This window comes from Balaenoptera acutorostrata, chromosome 17, assembly GCF_949987535.1.
Source record: "Balaenoptera acutorostrata chromosome 17, mBalAcu1.1, whole genome shotgun sequence".
NCBI lineage: Eukaryota > Metazoa > Chordata > Mammalia > Artiodactyla > Balaenopteridae > Balaenoptera > Balaenoptera acutorostrata.
Window position 1 is genome coordinate 36874536 of NC_080080.1, and position 24686 is coordinate 36899221.

Here is a 24686-nt window from a genome sequence, read left to right on the forward strand (position 1 = left end):
AAGGGATGTGGCAAGACTGATAATTGTGAGCACAGATATTATACATTTGGTAGCCTCTTGATTTTTGAGGCTTATTGTCTAGTTTAATCTTAAATTTGTTTTTCCTCCAACTAGGGCACCAAGATTCTGTGTTACTCATTCACCCTCAACAAAACATGCTAGTGCTGAACTGAAATTCTGGCACCTTCGTCAAGAGAAACCAAGGAAGGATGTCGACCCTTTTCCACAAATGGCAACCCTCTTGCCATTAAGACCTAAATCTTGCATTCCACAGATACCTGAGATGCAGGTAGAATGTACATCGATACTTTGATCTCTTAAGTTTGTAATAAAATATCCATGCTTGGGTTTTGTACACTAGTACTTAAGTTTCATCATAAACCTTTTGTTGTTGTTGTTAATGTACATGCTGCAACAATTAGGAAATAAGAAAACCTATGGTTTATTCTCCACCAATCAGCCAATGTGATCTTCTAAAGATGCATGATCATGTACTCACTTGCTCAAAACTCTCTAGTGGCCTCCTCTCTCACTCAGAATACAAGCCAAAGTCTTTACACAGCTGTTCACACCCCTGCTAACTTCCTGACCTTATTTCCTAGCATTCTTCTCTAGCTTACACCACTCCACACTGGCCTCTTTGCTGTTCTTGGAACACACCAAGCAAAAACCTGGGAGGGTTGCACTTGCTGTTCCCTTCACTTGCAGCACCCTTCCTCCGGATATGTTGCCCCTCACTCACTTTGGTGTCTGCTCAGATATCCCTTAATCAGAGAGGCTATCCTTGACTCTTCCATGTAAGCACACTTGTGCAGGACAGCACAGATACCCTCCCTCACTATCGAAGCCCTCTGCTCTGCTTTATTTTGCTTTATTGTACTTAAGACCAAGTGATTTATGTTTATTGTCTTTCCGCTCCTACTAGAATATAAGGGATTTTTCTTTGTTAACTGCTTTTCCTCAGTGCCTAGAACAGTGCCTGGCGCTTAATAAATATAAACTGAACAAATGAGTGAAAAGTAGCAACAGCAAAATTAGAAATAGTGAGCATTTTTTCACAATGGGGAAGAATAAGATAGTACAAAAGATAGGGGGAAAAGTCCACAAAGAGAAGAAAAGTTAACCAACTTTACAGAGAAGAAGTAAATAATCCTATATGCTTTGGCATAGAGATATAATAAATGTAGCTAACACCTGCATTTCAGAAGTAAGGAGCCTTATTAATCTTTCTAGCTTTAAAGGTGTCACAGAATGTTAAGTGTTATTGGCCATAGTCACACACAAGCCCTTCAAAAAAAGATTACTTTATGATCAGGATATCTTATTTTTAAAAGTCAGGAAGATGTATAATTACAGTTTTTAAAATTCTGCTTCTACAAATAGTGCTTTAGAGCTGGAAATACCTTACAATTTTTCTGTTAGTGGTTTCTTCATCCTATATACATACTAGAATCACATAGAGAGCTTTTAAACATACTGGTGCCTGGGTCCCACCTTCAGAGAGTCTGATTTAATTGATATAGACTGGGTGAGAGTCACTGTAAAATCAGGAGGTTGGCTTAGAATTGAAGTTCTCATCCTGCCTGAACATTAGAATCACATTTTAGAACCTACATTTTAATAAGATTCCTAGGTGATGCGTAGGCAAAGCATTGCTACAGGCTGGTGGTTCTCAAGCTTCAGCATGCGTGAATCACCTGAGTCAGAATAGAGACTTCAGGGCTGCACCTAAAGATCAATATTCAGTTGGTCTGGGATGGGGCCCAAGGATTTGCATATCTAACAGGCTCCCTCCCACGTGATGTTTTTGCTGCTGGTCTGGGGACCACACTTTGAGTTAGTGTCACTGTAGTGAACTAATGGTTTCTTATCCATTGTTTAGACATTTTTCTGACCTCCTTTGCACTTGTGGCCTTTTTGTATGCTACTCTACTGATAAATCTGAGCTTCCTTGTTAGCTCATGTGACTTTGTGACCCAGTCACCAAGTTAATACAAATCTTAGAGGTGTGGTGTAGGGAGCACATCATCTGATAACATTTGGCTTTCTGAGTACCATCACTATATGTGGTCATCGGTGTTTTCTAGTTGGATAACTAATTCTGATCTCATTCTGTTTCCCCCGCAGAAAACAGTGTAAGGAATGGAACTCGATTCTATTTTCTTTATTTTTCCTGTTTTAAAAGTTGAGATATCATTTATGTAGAGTAAAATTCACCCTTTTTAGTGTACTGTTCTGTAATTTTTGACAAATATATACATTGTGTAGCTACCATCACAATCATGATATAGAGCAGCTCCTTAACCCACCCCCCAATTCTACTGTGCCCTTTTGTCAGTTTTTTCTCTATCAGTTTCTTTCTGGCTACTTTTCTTGCTTTCTCCCAAGCCAGAAAGCTCAAAAATTCTAATTTAGGCCATCCTCTCATTTTAAGTATAATACACTTAAAAAATTTTTTTATGTTAAGAAAACTTTTTTATTGTGGTAAAAAGCACATAACAAAATTTACCGTCTTAACCATTTTCAAGTGTACACTGAGGTAGTAAGTATATTTGCATTGCTGTGAAACAGATCTTCAGAACTATTTTACCTTGCAAATTTGAAACTATATACCCATTAACCAACCCCTCCTGCATCCCCTGGTAACCACCATTCTACTTTGTGTCTATGAATTTGCCACTTCTGTATGATACACTTTTCATAAGCCCAGTCCCCTGTGGTCCCACTCATTTAGTGAGTATTGGTTAATGTCATGCTTTGTTCCAAATTACTAAAACAGATGCGAGCCCTGATACCTAGAATGTTATAAGTAAAACATACTTAAGTAATTAATTTTGTTTAGAGAATTCTTAAAAAAATATTAGTAGCTGTTAGGCACCTAGAGTGTATATAAGATTTTATTGTTTGTTCTGGATAATAAAGCATCACAAATAAATTTCTTACTCTCCAGCAGCACATATTACATTCTAATTGAAGTTGACATATAAGAAAAGTTTGTTTCTTTTTCAAATTATAAAAATAATAAAACTACTGTAAATTTGGAAACTGAAGAGACAAATCACTCTGATCTCACCAACTTCTAGACAACTATTAACCTATTTTCTTTTAGGCTTTTTGTGAATTTTTAATTGTAATATACTTATATTTTTCAATTCTGGTAATTTCTTTTAACATCTTCATCAGTACTTTTCCATAATTTTCATAATCCTTAATTTTAAGTATTATATAATGTTACATTTATATATAATATATATATAAATACATGTATAAGTATATATAATTGTTTCTTTCTCCTCTCTTTGGACATTTAGGTGTTTGTATTTTTTTGATTCATGTATGTAGCATCTCATGTTCTAGATTTAAATAATTAACTTTTACCATAAAGAACATTTAAGAATGAGAAGAATACCCATGAAAATAAAATGTCCAAAAATGGAAGGAAATAGTTCTGTTAAGATATAAGTCTCTTATGGACCAGTGGTGTCCACACATCTTTTCCCGCCCTGCTACCTGCATTCCCTACCCCACCACACACACATACACATACACACACAGAGCACTAAAACTTATTCAGTTACAGAATAAAGTTTTTACAAAGTTCTTCCTCCAGGAAAGAGTCTTTTTTCATAATAATGTAAAGCCTTTGGCCTTGTTTTTTTAATACTCTAAATAGGTATAGGGATTTCAGCCTGCTGGTTGCATGAAAGTCGGAGTTTGAGAAGGAGAATAAAAAATATTCTCCTTCTCAAACATAGCGTAGTAAGTGGTAGAGTGAGGAAAGAAATCCTCTAATGATCAAAACAATTTTGAGGTATTTTTGGAGAGCTATGCTTTATTCTCTGTCCTTTTTTCCCCATTTTGCCCATTTTTCACTTTGTTCATTATCTTACTGCTTTTTAGAAAGAAGAATCCAGATTATCACAACTTTCTAAATCTCCCAAGAAACCACCTAGAGTAAAAACAGCAATTCAGAAACCTTGGAAGAGTGAGTCTTTGAATCCAGTTTCTTCTAAGGATGATGTGATTAAGAAAGGGTAGGTGCAGCTTTTTGTGTCCCAAGTGCTTTTCTGCAATGGTAAGATTGTTTTTTTTTTTTTAACTTTTTTATTTTTGGCTGTGTTGGGTCTTTGTTGCTGCACGCGGGTTTTCCTCTAGTTGGGACGAGCGGGGGCTACTCTTCATTGCAGTGCGTGGGCTTCTCATTGCGGTGGCTTCTCTTGTTGCGGAGCATGGGCTCTAGGCGCGCAGGCTTCAGTAGTTGTGGCGCGCGGGCTCAGTAGTTGTGGCTCCCGGGCTCCAGAGCTCAGGCTCAGTAGTTGTGGTGCACGGGCTTAGTTGCTCCACGGCATGTGGGATCTTCCCGGATCAGGGCTGGAACTGCAATGGTAAGATTTTTGAAGAATTTAAAAGTTAAATAGAAATTGAAAACTAATACTTTTATTTTTTTACATGAATTCTTATATTTCAGGGATAGATATTAGAGGGTTGTATTTCCCATGCATACTCTAATTAATTGTAGAACGCCTAAGATTGGTAATTTTAAAGATGTGGTAGTTATGATCTCTAGCTTCTCATGAGCTGTACAATCAAAAGACGTCTCTGAGATTGCCCTTCAATTCTTTTCCCTGCTCAGTAATATTTCTCAAGCTTGAGAACTCAAAATACCCTCAATAATATTGTACTTATTTAATACAGTATATTTTAAAAATTTGTTTAGATTTGCCCACCTATTTACCCTTTTCATTGTTCTTTATTTCAAAAGGAGTTATTTTCCTTCAGCCTGAAGAAATACCCTTTGGTGTGGAGTCTGTTGGTGGATAATTATTTGTTTAAGGATTTATTACTTCACTTTTATTCTTCTTTATTGAGATAAAATTTACCTATCATAAAATTCACTATTTTAATCATGTTCAGGTATACGATTCAGTGACTTTTAGTATATTCGCAAAGTTGTAAAACCATCACCACTATATAATTCCAAAACAACTCATCACCCAAAAAAGAAGCTCCATCTCATTAACAATCACTCCTCACTCTTCCCTCCCCCAGCCCCCGGTAACCACCCATCTACTCTCTGTACCTTTCCCTTCAAAGGAGAAGAGAGGGAAGGGTTCAGTAACCAAGGCAATGAGGCTACCTTGGACAGGAAATAGGACACTTCTTCCTGAGACAGGATGGAAGGACGTAAGGATGGGTGTAGGTGAATATATTTGTTGATAGATAAATTTGAAATGCTTTCAGCTGCAAATAACAGAAAAGTTGACTAACGATGGCCTAGACAAATGGAATTATTTTTTTCACAGAACAAGAAATCTGAGTGTAGGCAACTGCCAGTATTGGTTCACCAGATCAGGAGTATTGTGGCCTAAGTCTTTGTAATGCTCTTGGCTATTCCTTTATAGTCAGTGGTGTTACAGCACCTGACATCAGGCTTTCAAATCATAAAGAAGGAGGAGGGGCAATATCCATTAATTCTCTCCCTGTAGTCAGGAAAGCAGGCTTTCATAGACGCTCCCCAGCAGACTTCATTTTATATCTCAATCATAACTGTGTTACATGACAACCCCTGCCTACCTGGAGTCTTGATAAGTGAATATTCAGCTTTTTTAGTATTTTAGTGATGCTGGTGATAGAATCATGTTGTCAGAAATGGGTGTTGAGTTAGCCAGTCAATTAATAGTGTCTGCTACATGGCGCAGGGGAAACTGAAACATGTTGTACCTACATTTTGTCTGAGAAGAACCTGCAGAGTAATCTGCTGGTGGATTGGAGTGGAGGAAGGCTGGTGAGTTGGAACAGGCGTGTGTTATGGAGCTGGAAAATGAAGTTTGGAATAATTGCAGTGGTCTATGGGAGAGGGAGCTGGATGAGAAAATATAGAAAGATAATGTCGAAAGTTATTAGTCTAACTCCAGAGTCTTCCATCATCTCATCTCAAACTACCACATATAAACCCTTGTGAATCCCACCTGTTGTGAGGATTAAATATGATCATATGAATTATATTTGACACAATGTTTGGTATGTAGTTTAGCTGTTAGTGTTCTCTTGACCTAAGAAAATTGGTTAACTTGCTGCATTTTAAACAAGACTTTGCCTACTTACCTTCATACATTGTTCACTCTTCTCCCCATCTGAAGAACCCCTCTAAACACACCCCCCCACACACACACAGAATTTATCTTCCACCCATTATTCAGGAAAAAGCTCATTTCTTTAATTACTAATATAGCTCCAAGGGACTTCTCATTCTTACACGCCCGTAGTTTTATTATCCGTCCCAGACATTTGGCATCTGTGATATGTTCACGAATTCATTCAACCAGCAGTTATTTTATTGAGAGTTGTCTTTATGTATGACTGTACCTCATTTTCTCAACTGCCTCTTGAGGGCTGGACTTGATGCTGATACTTTTTTTTCTAATTCTCTCACAATGCTTAGGAGCACGCCTAAGATTCGGTGAATGTATACCAAAGGTGCTCAAAATATTTGTTGATCAATTAGTTCTCATCCCTATAATTTAGGTCAAGGCACATGTCAGAAAGCAGCAAAGTTATTCGTTTAACATCTTTTACTGACATTTCTGAATGTCTGAAGCCCCAGCTGGGTAGAAGATATACTTATACAGAAGAACCTGTGGTAAGTATTTTGAGAACTGAGTAATTTGATTCCTCATTTAACCTATTTAATGTCCCCTGAATTTAGAGAATTTTTATTGATTTACCATAATGACTTTTTTCTTTACTGAACAAAAAAATTATTTTTTCCTTGCAAAAGGATTTTTATGCAAAAACTTTCTATTTCCTTTTGTAGTACCATGTTGCTGTATACTCTGTTGATTACTGTTTTCAAAAACAGCTATGTTCTTGTTTTGGTATGATCACACCTCAGACACAAAATAAAACCCTCTAGGATTTTTATTAAATTTTTAACATTTTATAAAACATAATATTCGATGTTATGTTTTGGAAATATGTTTAGAACTTTTATAAAGCAGAGTATTTCCAGTGTGTGGTTACCTTGATAATGTGGATTTAATACACCAGTTCTAAATGAAAATTTCACATTCTTTAGCAATTATACTTTAGGTAGAAACCTTCGTAGTCCTAGTATGGGCTGAACATTTACATATAATTTTGGACTATTTATTTTATTCTAAGCAAACAGTTCTCCTTTTCTTCTATTTAGTATTATTTCCTACCCAAATAATGATTTTTTAGCTTTGGAATGCTAATGGTTAAACATCATAAAAACATTAAATTTTTACCTCAGAATTTGTTTAGTAGGGGGATAAAGGGAGAGGCAGAGAGACACTATAACAGAGATAGCAAGAACCTGACTTAAACCCTAAATCATCCATTCCACAGTTATCTTAAGATTACAAAGAAGTCTGAATTCCACACAACAAATAGCAAAGAACTCATGTGAATAGTGGACGCCCTTTCTTATTCTAGAGTTACCCTTGTGCTTGGAGAAATAGCCAGCTTTCTGTGTTTCAGAAACGGTGTTAGGCTTGCCAGCACTGTTGGCAGAGAAGCCCATAAATAGCAAAGTTTTATGAGAACTTATACTGCCATTTACACTCTGAAGGCCGTGACCTGTATGGAGTGAGACTGTCCAAAGAGGGACCCCGTAAGGACAGTTAATGAGCATCACTGAGAGGCCTTGAAGATATTTCTTTTTATAACTCTTGTAGCTATTATAGCAGCAGTTCAAGGCTAAAATAACAGTAAATACGTAGGAAAGAGGCCACCAACAGAGATTTGGAAGACTCCTAAAATGGTGTCACGGTGCCTGAAATGTGAAAATAGTTGAGGTTGGGAAGTCAGTTTAATATTAAGTTTGAAATCAGATTGGTTTATAATAGAATGAACTCTGCTGCTATAGTTGGCTCCATAAATGAATCTTGTGCGACAGGCAGATGCAAACATACTGCATTAATTACATATATGGTACAAAAATAAAATAAAATCGTCCAGTGGGGAAATGACAGCTTGGTAGAATTTATGAAACCCTGTTGTTGTACAATGCCATAAAAAAATAACAATGTTTCTGGGTGGATAATGTACTTCTGTTTTGTTATCTAGATTAAAACCATGGCAGATGGTGCCTTGGGAGGATTTCACATGGAAAATTTGTTGCAATCTTTGTATGTAGAAAATAGAGCTGGATTCTTCTTTACTAAATTCTGTGAGAACTCAGGGAACAAGGTAGAAGATAATTATTTTAAATCTAATTTTATACTTTTATTTCATTTAAAATGAGAGATTGAAATAATTTAATGCTCAAGTAGTCATATTTGATGTTAAAATTCCCATCTCCTCTGGTAAGAAATCTCATGCTAAATATTTAGTAAAATTTTAAATATCTTAATTGTAATTCTCTTTGGTTCATTTTCCTACTAAAATTACAAAGAAAAGTAAAATACAGATAGACAAGAATTGACTTGCATTATTAGCAATAGATTACTTTCATATAACTTTGTTTCAGTGTAATGTATATTAACTTCAGTGCTGATTTCTATCAATCCTTTACTTTTTATTTTTAATAAGTCTAACAATGACAGTTGCAATGAATAGTGACAAACTTATTTCTAGGTTTTTTGTTTGCTTGTTTTTTAGTTGTCACAAACAGTCTTTATTTTGCTCAAATGAAAAGTATTTCACTAGCTCAATTATTAAAGTAGTGTTTGCTTCTGGTATAACACACATTTGCCCATATATATCCAAATACCTTCAGATTTTGGTTTCATGCCAGAGATAGCATGATTACTTTTTAATTATTAACTAGAACACTTACTATTTTAATGACCAATTATGTGAGAAACATATATGCAAAAATATAATGATCCAGTGACAATACCAATAAATAATTTGTATGTTGCCAGTTTGTGATACAAGATAAAACCACCTTAAATTGAACCTGATTTATAGTAACACCGAGGAGCTAAACAATTATTTTTATTTGAAATTAGAGCTTTGTAGAGCTTTAATAATTGGGTGGTAGTAATTTATGTACTTTTTCCGTCTGCAGTTGTGGAAGAACAGTGTGTACTTTTGGTTTGACCTACAAGCTTATCATCAGCTTTTCTACCAAGAAACAATTCACCCTTTTAAAGTATGCAAGCAAGCTCAAGTAAGTAGTAAATAATGTTGGTTCAATGTGAAGCACTAAGTACACAGAAATGAAAAGTTGTGTCCAGCCTCAAACAAGAGAAATCTGGGAGTGTGGGCAAAAAGGCAGCAGGTAAATTGTTGCCATTGAATTACTTTATTTAAATGTCAGCAGAATATTGTTTTATAATCTGATTTGTGGGTTCTCAGTTTTATCTATTTTATTTGGTATGCCTTATTTTCTCTTTGCTGCCGATTAATTGTTTTTCCAACAAAGGACATCTTATCTTTTTTTCTAATTTATGCCTTTTTAGTTTGGTTGTGAGTAATTTAAAAGAGAACCCTGAGAGAGGACTTGTAATGAATCATTGAAGTGATTGGGAGCAGGGGCATTGACCATAGATGTTCTCTGAGCTTCCTGCAGCAATCAGCTGTTGGAGATACTTAGGCTGTTGGCCTGTCTAAAGATGGGGAAAGAATGTTGACTGATTCCATGTGGCATAGGCCCTGTGTCATCACCTGACCTTCTGTGCTACATGCTATGCAAGACAGATACTCAGAGTTGGAGGAAAGAACATCTTAAGACCTCTCCAAAGCAAAATAGAGGACGAAGAACAGAGGATTCTCTGCAAAGAGAAAGAGAGAGTAGCCATTTTTTGAGGGGAGAAGGAAAGGGAATAGAATTATGACTCAAGCTAACTTATCTTTTCAGTTTTTATTCTTAGGCTCTCCTAATCTTTTATGGAGAGAGGTCATCAAGCCTAGAAAACTGCTAATCACTTCTATATCTGTTGACCACTTAAGTGGTTCTTATAATCTGAAATAACCCCATTCCAGGGGACCTTTCCTTGAGCAATGCTGAGGAGATTAGCTTCGTCATATTGTTTATTATCTTATTCAGGACATCAGAGAGTACTGCCAGGTGTTTGCTGTTACCTCCACCACCCTGACTTTGGCATTAATAGCTATGTTTTATAAATCAGCTGACAGAGCTTTGTACTTTTTACCATGAGAATTAGGGCTTCGGTTCCTACAGAACCCAGATCTGGCTCCATGAAATCATGAAACTGTATCTCTAATTTGCCAGTACCATTTTCTGAGACCACACAGTTGGCTCTTCTGCTTGTTAATCCTTTACCTGTAATTCTCTACTTATCCTTCTTTCCCTAACCTATTGCCTCTGACTGCTAAAGTGCCACCATTATTTTTATTATGTTTTCACCACTACAAGGCTTGCTCCTCTAAAAATCTTCAGCAGCTCACTCAGTTAAGTAGGTTTTTTTGTTGCTGTTGTAATCACAATACTTCCATACACTTGTAAAAGTGGAAATTCTGTTTGAGCTTGGCAGATGTTAATTCTTTGTAATGGTATTCAACTAGCTATAAATGATTGTGAAACAGGATACACTCACGTTTTGGTTATTCTGAGATATTCTGTTTTGGGGTTATCGAGGCCTATAAGCTTTTTATCCTTCCCTAGCTTCTCTTTTGAAGAGTCAAAACAGTATGGGGGGAGGGGAGTGATGGAGACATTGGTTTTAGTTTAACTGGGGGAAATAAAAGGAGCAAATCATGTAATCTTTTTGACTTGCTTGCTTTTTGCATCCATGGTTATTTTATTTTTTGGTTAGTGGAGCAATTGTCTAAATTGGTTTAGGTTTTAATTATCCAAGATCTCTGCCTCCAGGTATAAGAATTGCTTCTAATACCATGATCCTATAGATTTGTTTCACAATATGAAATACCATTGGTTTCTTTATAATAGAAATGCTGTATAACTTCCTTCAAGGGTACATGTACAATACAGATCTTTGGATTGATCAAGCCAATGGCAGAATATAATCAGCTGGCACTGTGTTAAAGTTGCCATTAACTTGATTTTTATTTTGTTTTTATACATCTGATGAGCTGCGTGGTAGGAGACCAAGAGTTGATTACAAAAGACTTACATGCTCTTCTGTATGCTGATCGACACATTACATACCTTGAAGTTTTACTACCTCAAGAAGTATTGCAGAAATATCTGTAGGCAGAGTAGATGGGAGGTCAGTGATAGTGATTTAGCATGACTAACTGTGGTCCAAGAGTTTGAACGACAGTCTTGGGCACATCCTGAAGGTTTCATTGCACAGCTTCCAGATAGAATCGTTCAGTTAGAAACCAAATGAAATGGTCTTGGCAAGGAGGAAGAGAAACACCACCAGAGTGCAGAGATACAGTCTTTGATCCTAGCAACAACTTGCCAGTGGACCATCTATCACTGCCAAGATTTGGAACCAAGATTTCTGCTGATAGTCCTACTGTTTTTTTAACATTACATACTTGCTTCAGTGATAGACCATTACAATAGAATGAAGTGGATCTGGGTACCACAGTCTTTTGTAAGTTCTTCCATCTTTGTAGAAATCTTTCAAACTGTATCCCAACAAAAACTACACATTTAGAATTTACCACTCTCCAAAGCATATACATTGAGATTTTTTTAAAATTGGTAAATGTATTATACATGCATAAGTATTATACATGTTTACACATATGTATACACAAACATGTTCAAAATAAAAAGTCAGTGGGAAGGAGGAAGAGAGAAAAAAAGAGTAAAAATTAGAGCCTAGGAGAAAAATTATGTGGAGAATGTAGGAATTAATGAGTAGAGAAGGTAGATAAGAATGAAATGGAAGTGAGGAATAAGAGGATTACTAGGTAAATCCACAGCACTTTTACCACAGAGTGCTATTTAATATAAAGATATTCTTGCAGCAGTGTGAGATTTTTGCCTTATTGAATTGAACATCAGGGTAACACATTTTTTAATTGAAGTATAGTTTATTTACAATGTTTCGGGTGTACAGAAAAGTGATTCAGAATATATATATATTAATTTTGTTTTATACCCAGTAAGTAGTCTTAACTATTTTTTTATTACCATCAATGCTGTGTAGATTTATTTATTTATTTATTTAACATCTTTATTGGAGTATAACTGCTTTACAATGGTGTGTTAGTTTCTGCTTTATAACAAAGTGAATCAGCTATACATATCATGCACAAATTTCTTGCTTACCATTGGTTTTTGCATCACATTCCTTCCTTTGGGTTTGATTTCTGAAGAATAGCTTTTAGTAGGTTTTTCATTAGGATTTACTAGTGGTAAAAATCAGATTTTTTTTGTCTGAAAATGTGTATTTTATTCTCTCATTGATCATTCAGTTGAATATAGAATTCTATGTGGACAATTTTCTCTCAGCACTTTGCAGATATTATTCTACTGTCTTCTGGTTTCCATTGCTATTGTTGAAGAGTCTGCTGTTGCTCCCTTGAGGGAGGATGTTTTTTCTCATTCCCTTTGACTTCGGGGTTCTGTATGTTACCTCAATGTGTTTACTACAATTATCTTTCTTGGGTCTAAGTTGCTTCTAGAATCTGAGGAGTCATGTCTGTCATCAATTCTGGAAAATTCTCAGCCATTATTTCTTTCAGTCTTTCTACTTCTCTTTTCTGGATTCTCTGGTCAATGTTGGTGCTTTTCAGTCTATCCCATATCTCTCTTAATCTCTCAAGTTTCTCCATCTTGTAATATCTGTTGTTATATGTTTTAAAACTGAACAAGATCAATTTGTTTGATCTGTTTTCCAGTTCATATTTTATTTCTTCAGCAGATTTCAATCTGCTGTTTAACACATCCATTGAGTTAAAATCATTTAAGGAATTACTTATTTTTATTATTAGACATTCTACTTGTGTTTTTTAAATCTTCTTGGTGATTTATCTTTTTGTCTTATTTTTCTTCATGTTTTTAGTTCTCCTTTTATGTCTCTAAGCATTTTAAACATATTTTATAGTCTGTAGCTGTGTTAGGTATCTATTCCTACATAAGGGTATTATCATAACTTTGTGGCTTAAACAACACACCTTTATTACCTCACAGTTTATATGGATAAGGAGTCTGGGCACAGCTTTGCTGGGTCCTCCACAAGGCTGTAAATCAGGATATTGACCAGGGCTGGTTTCTCATCTGGGTCTCACCTGGAGAACAGTCTGCTTCAGTGCTCACATGGTTGTTAGCAGCATTCAGTTCCTTGCAGGCCACCAGAATAAGAACTCATTTTTTGTTAGCTGTCAGCTAGCAGCCACTTCGGCTCTGTGCCATGTGGCCCTCTCCACATGGTAGCTCACAACATGGCAGCTTGCTTCTCCAAAACCGGCAAGGGAGGGAGTTTCTTAGTAAGACTGGCATTACCACCTTATGTAACATAATCATGTACACGTAATCACATAAATCTCATCACTGTTGCTGTATTCTGTTGATTAGAAGCAAGCCATACGTTATGCCCACACTTAGAGGGAGAGGCTTATGAAAGGGAATGAACACTAGGAGGCACTGTTCATGGGTGCCACCCTAGAGTCTGGGTGCTACAATATCCAATAATTCCATGATTTGTAGTTCTTGGGAGAACTAATTCTGCTATTTATTATTTCTGCTGACATGGTGGATTCTTTCCTTGTGTGCTTTGTAATTTTGAATTATGAGCTCTTATAGTGAAGTTTTTATCTGTGGTGCTTCTGCTAGGCACATTTTTAATGCTATTTTGTCATCTTGGGGTTTCCTCATTTGCCAAGTGTAATCTTGAAAGACACACCCAAATGATGGTAAACTCATGATAGTGCATCCTCAGGAGATATTTTTCTTTTACCTAGAGTATAAGCCAAGACAAGCAAGCTTCTTTTTTGTCTCCTAGGTTTGGTAGGTGTATATATGTACATTTTTTCCCACTCTATGTTTCACTTTGTGTGTACCCCTTCAAGGACCATGGTGTACGTATGGGTCTCAGTGTTACATTTTCACTTTGTGAGGGTCCAAGGCCTTATCTCCTGTACCCTGTGGGTCTTATAACCCACATCCTTGATTCACCCCATGGTAGTGTCATCATCAGCTCATGCTTAGCACCCTGGTTTTCAGTACACTCCTTAATTTTGACCCATGGTAATTTTCCTTACTACCACAGCTATGCGTTTAAAAGGATATTAGTTATACTTTATCCAGTACTTCTAGGCAGTTTATAGAGAAAAAGGTTCAAGTAATCTAGCCTGCCAACGTACCAAAAAAGGGTGTCTGCAAGAAGCAGTCATATATTTTCTAATTTAATACCCATAGTAAGAATGGGAGGTATTTTTATCCTATTTTTTATAGATAAAAAAGAATCTAGATCTCTGAAATGTTAACTTTGCCAAGGTTTCGTAGCTGGGAACAAACTTGAGGTGCAAAACCTACTTCAGTGCTGTACTTTGCCTTCTCTGCTCTACGTATAAAAGTTCATCACGTCTACCTCAGAGGACTTTGTGAAGTCTGCATAAGATAATGTAGGTGGAAATATTTTGTAGTTTAATGTAGGGCACTCTATGAAATAAGTAGGTATTATTATTATTAGAGTCAATACTTAAGGTTCTATCAATTGCCTGGTTAATGGAGAAAGAAGATAGGAATTTGAAGAAAATAGGATACAAGAACAGCAACTCCTAAACCAACAGCTATTCATTCAACCAATACTATAACTTATTCTGAGATTAAAAATACCACTTAAATCAAAATATGCTTCATGTAATTACAACCTTTTAAGCTATATTTTATAATATTTTGTTACTCACTTCTTAATTAACATTCACAGAGAGCCTGGTATGTGCCAAGTAATGTTCTGTGAATGCAAAGATAATTAGGACAAAGTTCTTGGCTTAAAGAGCTCACTCTCTAGTGGGAGAGAGAGAGAATTATGGAGGTACTTCAGTCACATTTAAAATAAAACCAGATAATAGCATCTTAACTGGAAATTAAATAAGTTCTTCCTTTCCTGGCAGATAAAACTTGGTTATCGTTTTTTTTTTTTTAAAAATCAACTTCTTTTCAAATACCTGTAGAAGGGAGAGATCTATTTCCTTTTTTTTTTTTTTTCCATTTTTTGAGCCAAAAACTTTTTTCCTTTGGTTTTATTCCTGCTCTGTGAAGCAATACAAAATAAATCTCTGTCTATTGGATGACAACTCTTCAAACAAAAATATTATACCGTCCAGTTTTATTCATCTCAACAACTTTAGACTAAATCTCAAATCTTTTACGTTTGAGATTTAGGTCTTTAATCTTAGCTAGATGAAATCTTGACATTTGGAAGTCCCATTCCTGACATCTCCACCCAGTAATTTGACAGCTTGTAAATATTCTGACCTAATGCTCTAGTGAGCAACTCCTGTGCCTCTATATCCCTACAAAGAAATCAGTTGATGGGTCCCATGGCAAATAAGTCAGTGTAAGTGATTACCCCTATTTGCCCAGGATCTCTAAGGGTTTACTCTATTTTTTTTTTGGAATTTTATTTTATTTTATTTTATTTATACAGCAGGTTCTTATTATCTATTTTATACATATTAGTGTATATACGTCAATCCCAATCTCCCAATTCATCCCACCACCAACTGCCCCCCCCCGCCCCGCTTTCCCCGCTTGGTGTCCATACGTTTGTTCTCTACATCAGTGTCTCTATTTCTGCCTTGCAAACGGGTTCATCTGTACCGTTTTTCTAGATTCCACATATATGTGTTAATATACGATATCTGTTTTTCTCTTTCGGATTTACTTCACTCTGTATGACAGTCTATGTCCATCCATGTCTCTACAAATGACCCAATTTCATTCCTTTTTATGGCTGAGTGATGTTCCATTGTATATATATATACCACATCTTCTTTATCCATTCGTCTGTCAATGGGCATTTAGGTTGCTTCCATGACCTGGCTATTGTAAGTAGTGCTGCAATGAACATTGTGGTACATGTCTCTTTTTGAATTACAGTTTTCTCAGGGTATATGCCCAGTAGTGGGATTGCTGGGTCATATGGTAGTTCTATTTTTAGTTTTTTAAGGAACCTCCATACTGTTCTCCATATGGCTGTATCAATTTACATTCCCACCAATAGTGCAAGAGGGTTCCCTTTTCTCCACACCCTCTCCAGCATTTGTTGTTTGTAGATTTTCTGATGATGCCCATTCTAACTGGTGTGAGGTGATACCTCATTGTAGTTTTGATTTACATTTCTCTAATAATTAGTGATGTTGAGCAGCTTTTCATGTGCCTCATGGTCATCTGTATGTCTTCTTTGGAGAGATGACTATTTAGGTCTTCTGCCCATTTTTTGACTGTGTTGTATGCTTTTTAATATTGAGCTGCATGAGCTGTTTATGTATATCAGGCATTAATCCTTTGTCTGTTGATTCGTTTGGAAATATTTTCTCCCATTCTGAGGGTTGTCTTTTTGTCTTGTTTAGAGTTTCCTTTGCTGTGCAAAAGCTTTTAAGTTTCATTAGGTCCCATTTGTTTATTTTTGTTTTTATTTCCATTACTCTGGGAGGTGGGTCAAAAAAGATCTTGCTGTGATTTATGTCAAAGAGTGTTTTCCTCTAAGAGTTTTATAGTGTCTGGTCTTACATTTAGGTCTTTAATCCACTTTGAGTTTATTTTTGTGTATGGTGTTGGGGAGTGTTCTAATTTCATTCTTTTACATGTAGCTGTCCAGTTTTCCCAGCACCACTTACTGAAGAGACTGTCTTTTCTCCCTTGTATATTCTTGCCTCCTTTGTCATAGATTAGTTGACCATAGGTGCGTGAGTTTATCTCTGGGCTTTCTATCCTGTTCCATTGATTTATATTTCTGTTTTTGTGCCAGTACCATATTGTCTTGATTACTGTAGCTTTGTAGTATAGTCTGAAGTCAGGGAGTCTGACTCCTCCAGCTCCGTTTTTCTCCCTCAAGATTGCTTTGGCTCTTCGGGGTCATTTGTGTCTCCATACAAATTTTAAGATTTTTTGTTCTAGTTCTATAAAACATGCCATTGGTAATTTCATAGGAATTGCATTGAATCTGTAGATTGCTTTGGGTAGTAGAGTCATTTTCACAATATTGATTCTTCCAATCCAAGAACATGGTATATCTCTCCATCTGTTTGTGTCATCTTTGGTTTCTTTCATCAGTATCTTATAGTCTTCTGAGTCTTTTACCTCCTTAGTTAGGCTTATTCCTAAGTATTTTATTCTTTTTGTTGCAATGGTGGATGGGATTGTTTCCTTAATTTCTCTTTCTGTTAGTGTATAGGAATGCAAGAGATTTCTGTGCATTAATTTTGTATCCTGCAACTTTACCAAATTCATCGATTAGCTCTAGTAGTTTTCTGGTGGCATCTTTAGGATTCTCTATGTGTAGTACCATGTCATCTGCAAACAGTGACAGTTTTACTTCTTCTTTTCCAGTTTGTATTCCTTTTATTTCTTTTTCCTCTCTGATTGCTGTGGCTAGGACTTCCACATCCTTGTCTTGTTCCTGATCTTAGAGGAAATGCTTTCAGTTTTTCACCACTGAGAATGGTGTTTGCTGTGGGTTTGTTGTATATGGCCTTTATCATGTTGAGGTAGGTTCCCTCTATGCCCACTTTCTGGAGAGTTTTTATCTTAAATCAGTGTTGAATTTTGTCAAAAGCTTTTTCTGCTTCTATTGAGATGATCATATGGTTTTTATTCTTCAATTTGTTAATATAAGGTATCACATGGATTGCTTTGCATATATTGAAGAATCCTTGAATTCCTGGGATAAACCCCACTTGATCATGGTGTATGATCCTTTTAATGTGTTGTTGGATTCTGTTTGCTAGTATTTTGTTGAGGATTTTTACATCTATATTCATCAGTGATATTGGTCTGTAATTTTCTTTCTTTGTATTATCTTTGTCTGGTTTTGGTGTCAGGGTGATGGTGGCCTCATAGAATGAGTTTGGGAGTGTTCCTTCCTCTGCGATTTTTTGGAAGAGTTTGAGAAGGATGGGTGTTAGCTCTTCTCTAAATGTTTCATAGAATTCACCTGTGAAGCCATCTGGTCCTGGACTTTTGTTTGTTGGAAGATTTTTAGTCACAGTTTCAACTTCATTACTTGTGATTGGTCTGTTCATATTTTCTATTTCTTCCTGGTTCAGTCTTGGAAGGTTATACCTTTCTAAGAATCTGTCCATTTCTTCCAGGTTGTCCATTTTATTGGCATAGAGTTGCTTGTAGTAGTCTCTTAGGATGCTTTGTATTTCTGCAGTGTCTGTTGTAACTTCTCCTTTTCCATTTCTAATTTTATTGATTTGAGTCCTCTCCCTCTTTTTCTTGATGAGTCTGGCTAATGGTTTATCAATTTTGTTTATCTTCTCAAAGAACCAGCTTTTAGTTTTATTGATCTTTGCTATTGTTTTCTTTGTTTCTATTTCACTTATATCTGCTCTGATCTTTATGATTTCTTTCCTTCTGCTAACTTTGGGTTTTGTTTGTTCTTCTTTCTCTAGTTCCTTTAGGTGTAAGGTTAGATTGTTTATCTGAGATTTTTCTTGCTTCTTGAGGTAGGCTTGTATAGCTATAAACTTCCCTCTTAGAACTGCTTTTGCTGCATCCCATAGGTTTTGGATCGTCGTGTTTTATTATCATTTGTCTCTAGGTATTTCTTGATTTCATCTTTGATTTCTTCAGTGATCTCTTGGTTATTTAGTAACGTATTGTTTAGGCTCCATGTGTTTGTGTTTTTTATGTTTTTTTCCCTGTAATTTATTTGTAATCTCATAGCGTTATGTTCGGAATAGATGCTTGATATGATTTCAGTTTTCTTAAATTTAGTGAGGCTTGATAGGATTTACTCTTACATTTGCAAAATTTCACAAGAGAGAAAGGAAACTAAAAAACCAAGTCAATTAATGTCATCAGGCCTATACCATCTCTTGGTGTTTTTAGGAGGCTGTAAGTTGTGATATAATAATAATGTAGAATTCATTAATGTATTCATTCAACAATGTTTTATTGCTGTCCTTCTCAACCTGTCTGGCCCCAAATCATTTAAATTTTCCATTAGGTGATCTTAGGCACAGTGTGGATCCAAATGAAGTTCATTCCAAGTTGTGCCCTACCTCAGGGTTCTACAGTAATGTCCATGTATTTGGCCCCTTTGCTCCTGCTCCATTTTCTATTACTGTAGAAACAGGAAATAAACATAACCTGGGTAGCACTTAGACCAGCAGTTACAAGCACATTTGCCCTTGCCTAAAAATGTTGCAGATATTTCCACAAACATTTATCAAACATCTAGAACATGAGGCTGTGATCCATGCTGGAAGCACTTTGAGGAACAAAGCACATACAGGTGCTACCACCTAAATACTATCAAAGTTCAAGAATATGCTCTTGGGCTTCCCTGGTGACGCAGTGGTTGAGAATCTGCCTGCCAATGCAGGGCACACGGCTTCGAGCCCTGGTCTGGGAAGATCCCACATGCCGCGGAGCGACTAGGCCCGTGAGCCAGAATTGCTGAGCCTGCACATCTGGAGCCTGTGCTCCGCAACAAGAGAGGCCACGATAGTGAAATGCCCACGCATCGCGATGAAGAGTGGCCCCCACTTGCTGCAACTAGAGAAAGCCCTCACACAGAAACGAAGACCCAACACAGCCATAAATAAATTAATTAATTAAACTAAATTAAATTAAAAAAATATGCTCTTTTTTTTGCCTCCTTTTCCAGAGAGTTCTAGAAAGATTGAGAAAGAAGAGACCGTGTAGCTCTTTCTTTATGAAATTTGCATTGTCCTGACAATGTCTTCCAATGAAGTCTGAGCTAATTTTAGGTAACGAAAACGTTGGGTGTTAACCACAAATTCCTTTGAAAAAATTTTATGGCATAAGAGGGGCAGTGTTGAAGATTTTTTTGGGAATCAGCTTAGTTTTTTCTTTGCTTGCTGTCATCCATTACCTTAATTGTTTAGGTCCTCTCTTTACTTGGCATTTACAGGACTTAAATACTTCAGGGTGGTCCTGACATTTTCATTAAAGTGGTATGAGCTAAATGCTCCTTCTCTAGGCTGATGGTGTATTTTCAGGTGCACTAACAAAGATCATTATTTCTTCATACAGCAGCAGTATTAAGAATCAAGCTGTGTTTCTTAAAAGATGAATGGGCATGGGTGAGGGCTCAGGTTGGGGTGTTGATTAAATGTGGAAGATCATGTACCTCTTTATAGCTTAATGGTAAATTTCAGAATCTTCATAATTAGGTTGTTTCTGAGTATCAGGCCTGTTATTATTCAGGCTTTGTTACATTATTTGTTTTTGTTACCAGAGAGATGGTGTCTCAAGTACCAATGGGCTTGGACTGTCGAACACTATGAATCACTGAGCACGGAATCCACAGGGTTCTTGTCCTGCATCCCATTTTGTGGCACTTGCTGGTGAACTGGACTAAGGAAGAACACACGTAGCAGCCAGCTCTCTGGCTTACAGTTATTCATTCGTTTTCCCTGTTCCTGATGTTCATACCAGCTACCCATGTTCAGTCCTAAGATTTTGAATATTATAGGATTCTGGACCAAAAGAGATCCTTTTTTAATCCTTTTGTTTCCAGAAAAATCAACACCTGAACTTCTCTAAACCATAATTATCATTATACCTGACCTTTATTTAATGTTTACTATCTGTCAGGTTCTATGGAAATCACTTTACATGGATAATTTTATTCAATTCTTGACAATTCTAAGAGGTAGATATTGGTGTCCTCTCCGTTTTACAGATTAGGAAACTGAGACTTAGAGAAGTTGAGTAATTACCTAAGGCAATACTTTCCATTTAGCAATTAGCGAGCTTGGAATTAGAACCAAGTATTCTGACTGCAGACTCTGTACTCTTAACTTCTAAGTCATTGCTTTCTGATTAATTGTCTCTAGAAAAAAAGGAGTATCTGTTTATCACCTTGTTTAATTTTTCACTTTGGTATCTTAAAATATCTTTATGAACGTTGAATATCAAATTTCACCCTTAATAGTTTCCCCCACTGGACTATAAGTTCCAAGAAGACAGTCTGCTTTGTTTACCTCATATATTCAGAACTGGAGCTGGCACATAAAAGGTGTTGTAATATTTTTTGAATGACTGAATGAACTCATTGGCATGCTTATATTCTTAGCAACATATTCTAAGCCTAATTATAGATAATAATTGATTATTTATAAATGACTGCCAGCTGGGTGCTTTTAATTGTTAAAAAAATTTTTAAATAAAATAGCTTCATGAGCCCCCAAATACCGTCACCCAGCTTCAACAATGATCAAAATTCTGTCTTTCCAGACATACTGTGTTTATAGTCCAAGATTGCTCTTAGTAAGGAGCCCTTTACCAGCTTCACTGGAGCAACAGTGAAATCTCCCTGTCTCCTCCCACCTCACTCGAGGAACTTAAAAATAAGGTTGCTTTCTGAAACTTAAACTATGAAATCAGTGTGTAATAATTCAGAATGGATATGAGCAGTTGTCTAGAGACAGAATGGCTTCACAGGCCTCAAGACTTCTAATGAACATGCCAGTACATCTAAAAAAAAGAGTGTTCCGGGCAAGAAGAGGCATTGATCAGCAGCAGCATCCAGAAAGAGAGGTGTTACAGAGGCAGTCCTTGACCATGCCCTTGAAGCGCTATCCTCAGCCAGCTGCTCCTGTGAGCAGCTGGGCAGCCTGATAGATCCGGAAGTAAAGAACATTCATAGGATCATAGTTAACTTCCCTTATTTTGACTCCAAGCAACCTGCTACATTTGAGCTTGCTTTCCAAGGTGCCATGCTGGTGAATGTAAACATCCCATCTGTTTGGTGGTTGATTTTCTCATTGTAAAGTAATTCTTCAGCGCCCTGGTTTTAGTGTCAGTTTCTTGTGCTTTGTTGGCCTGGGTTAGCTTCTCTGTGAGGCAGGTTTTTTAGGCCCAAAATGTTAATATAGTCATGCTTTTCTTACTAAATTATTCTTTGTTCACTGATTTTCAAGGAATTATTTTTATTAGAGGTTAAATAATTCCATTAGTTTAAATATATATTTTGCTTTTGTCTGTTAAAATGTTTTTTAAATTGAATCCAAAAATTATAAAAATAAAATCCTTGTTTTTTGCTTAGGTTGCCTAAACTGCTTAATAATAACTCTTTTTTTTTTTGAATTTTATTCCATCATATACTGAGTCGATTTTACTTAAAATACCTTAAGCAATGGCCCGAGTCAGTCTTAAGCCTAGTCTGTTTTGTCCCTTCAGTTTGTGGTTTGTTTTTGGCTTTACTTAACATGTTGTTTTCCCTTTTGATTTTCCATTCTGTCCAAAATGATTCAAGTTTGTTTTACTCTTTTATCCTATTGGCATTTTCTTAGGTTCTCTTTTGCACTGAATTCTGCTTAGTAGAGTCTGAGTAATTGCCAGAATTCTCTGTTTGATTGTCATCACATTATCTTTTTTGTGCAGCTCCATCTTGTGTTGATCTCTGCACTAGTTTGCCTCTCAGTATCAGGATGTTGCAATCTCTAGATCCCATCTTTAAGATTCCTACTTGAAAAACCCCAAGGTCCTTCACATGAAAATCCATTTGTGGAAAGCTCCATCTGTAATTTATTCCCTCTCGGCATAGCTCCTCAGTAAAGTTTTTGAGTTCCTTGTGGGGTATGAGAGGTCGTTAAAAATCATCATTTTTTCCTCCTTTTGCAGAAAAAAACAACAACATTGGATTGCTTGAACTTGCTCATTATTTTTCTTCTTCCTCATATGAACTCAGATAATGATGTTCTATGTCTGCTAGAGCTGTGAAGTTATGAAAACAGACTTCTCTTTTTGCTGAAGTAAATATTTTGTGATTTCTGAAAGTATCCCATATCAGGGCATTTACATTCCTTTTGTAAACTCCTCTAGGGACTCTTTGCCTTAGCTTTTTGGAGCATGGTTTCATTTCATTTTTTTATATGAACTCCAAGGATGGAATTATTGAGCTCAGTTGAGAAGATCCCATGTTACTTGCTATTTGCCTTCAAGTACAGTAATATGTTTTTGTTGTTGTTGTTACAGCGTAGTGGACATCTGCTCTGCTGTGTTCAAGATTATCTGTGAAGTGATTTTGGTCTCTTTGGGGTCCAGACCCTGCATCAAGATCCATTAGTACCAGTTAGTTTTATTTCTCATGATGCTTTAATGTTTCTCCTTCGTAGCTTCTCCTTATACTTTCTCATGAGAACAAGTTAACAAGCTTTTCCCAACTAAACTCTTACTTCTTCTGGTTTCCTAATCCGACTGAAGTTAAATTTAACATTTGAAGTTTAACTTTGCCCTTTTCCAAATAAAGACTATTCAGGATGTAAACAAACAATTTTAAAGAAAAACTTACTTGCCCTGCTCCTGTAGTTTGACTTTAATTTAACTATTAAAAAGAACTTTACTGTAGCCGTATTTTTTAAAATGGATGCCAGTTAAAGAGTATTGAAGTAAACTGTGTTATAAACTGGCATATGCTGGCCCGAATTAGTTTATTCTGGTATGTGGCTTTGCCTCCAGTGAGTATATGAATTAGTTGGTGTCATTTGCTTTTTTCCTACTTTATTTCTCTTTCTTTGGCAATCATGATAGGAAAAGAGAATTATCTTTGCCTTATACTCAGTGGTATGATGATAAATGTTTAATAACCACCTCTCTGGGCGGTGGATAAACAGCCCTGATTTGTAGCTTTTGCTGATCTCTGGGTGTAAATACTCTCACCGTGGACGATTACAAGCTGCCAACATGGCGTTACTGAGCACAGAGTTGGGAGGAGAGGCGCAGCAGCCCACCATTATACAGTATTTCCACCAGACAGATAGAATAGAGGTAAATAACCTCAAGAGCATGGACTGTCGTAAAACAGTAAAATCATTAGGATGTAATCGGTTTTGAGTATTCATCATCTTTGTGTTTAATATAATTTGCTTAATTGTAAGTTTATATAATTTTTGATAGTGACTGAATTTAACAACCCACTCACCAAGTTCCTGAAAATTCGTGAATTAGCTCTTGTAAGCTGGCTTCAGTTTACAGTGGAGGAAGAGATAATGACAAGGGTGACGGATCAGTCTGATCCTCTCAATCTTATATTTCTCTAATGTTATCGCTGGAGATCCTGACCCTCCACCTTCAAATTTTTCCTCTACCCTTTAGAGACTGCCAATGAACTCCTCGCTTGTACCTACCAAAGAAAGCACATTATCTTTGCTCCAGAATCTCCAGAGCCTGTACAGTTTGTTTAGTATAAACTGAAAATAAAAGGAGTTTAAGAAAAATCTTTGTATATTTCAGTAGCCAAAGTTGTTTTCGTCTTTTATCTTTCGAGTGTATGAAATAGTGTCATGGGTTTTATGGAATATTTCTTCTTCTCAGGGGCCAGCGAGGTCTTTGTTGATACTACCCTGTCAGTCCATCTGGCAGGACCCTAATGCTACCTCCCAATAAGTAGAAGGAAATAGCAACAGCAGACAGCTTTATATTTCCTCTACTCTCTTGGTGGGCATGTTGGACAGTTACTAGAAGATGGTGAAAGATACATATCTTTGTGTAGCCTTACATGATTAGAGTTACTTCTTTTACTATTGCAGTAGAGTAATGGGTCTAAGAAAAAAGGATTTGCTAAAGACACCAAATGCTGAAGCATGAATGTTTTCTCCTAATCTCCGGAATACTTTAATAAGTTATTTTG

At 36.4% G+C, this 24686-nt stretch overlaps 1 protein-coding gene across 1 annotated transcript in view; it reads left to right on the forward strand.

The window, feature by feature from the left end:
* RGS22 (regulator of G protein signaling 22) overlaps nucleotides 1–24686 on the forward strand; it is a 170053-nt gene that overhangs the window by 71069 nt on the left and 74298 nt on the right. Inside the window, exons 10-14 of the mRNA XM_057531906.1 lie at nucleotides 115–289; nucleotides 3901–4034; nucleotides 6526–6640; nucleotides 8089–8211; nucleotides 9035–9136. Coding sequence (XP_057387889.1) covers nucleotides 115–289; nucleotides 3901–4034; nucleotides 6526–6640; nucleotides 8089–8211; nucleotides 9035–9136 — 649 coding nt within the window. The remainder of the gene's footprint in view (nucleotides 1–114; nucleotides 290–3900; nucleotides 4035–6525; nucleotides 6641–8088; nucleotides 8212–9034; nucleotides 9137–24686) is intronic.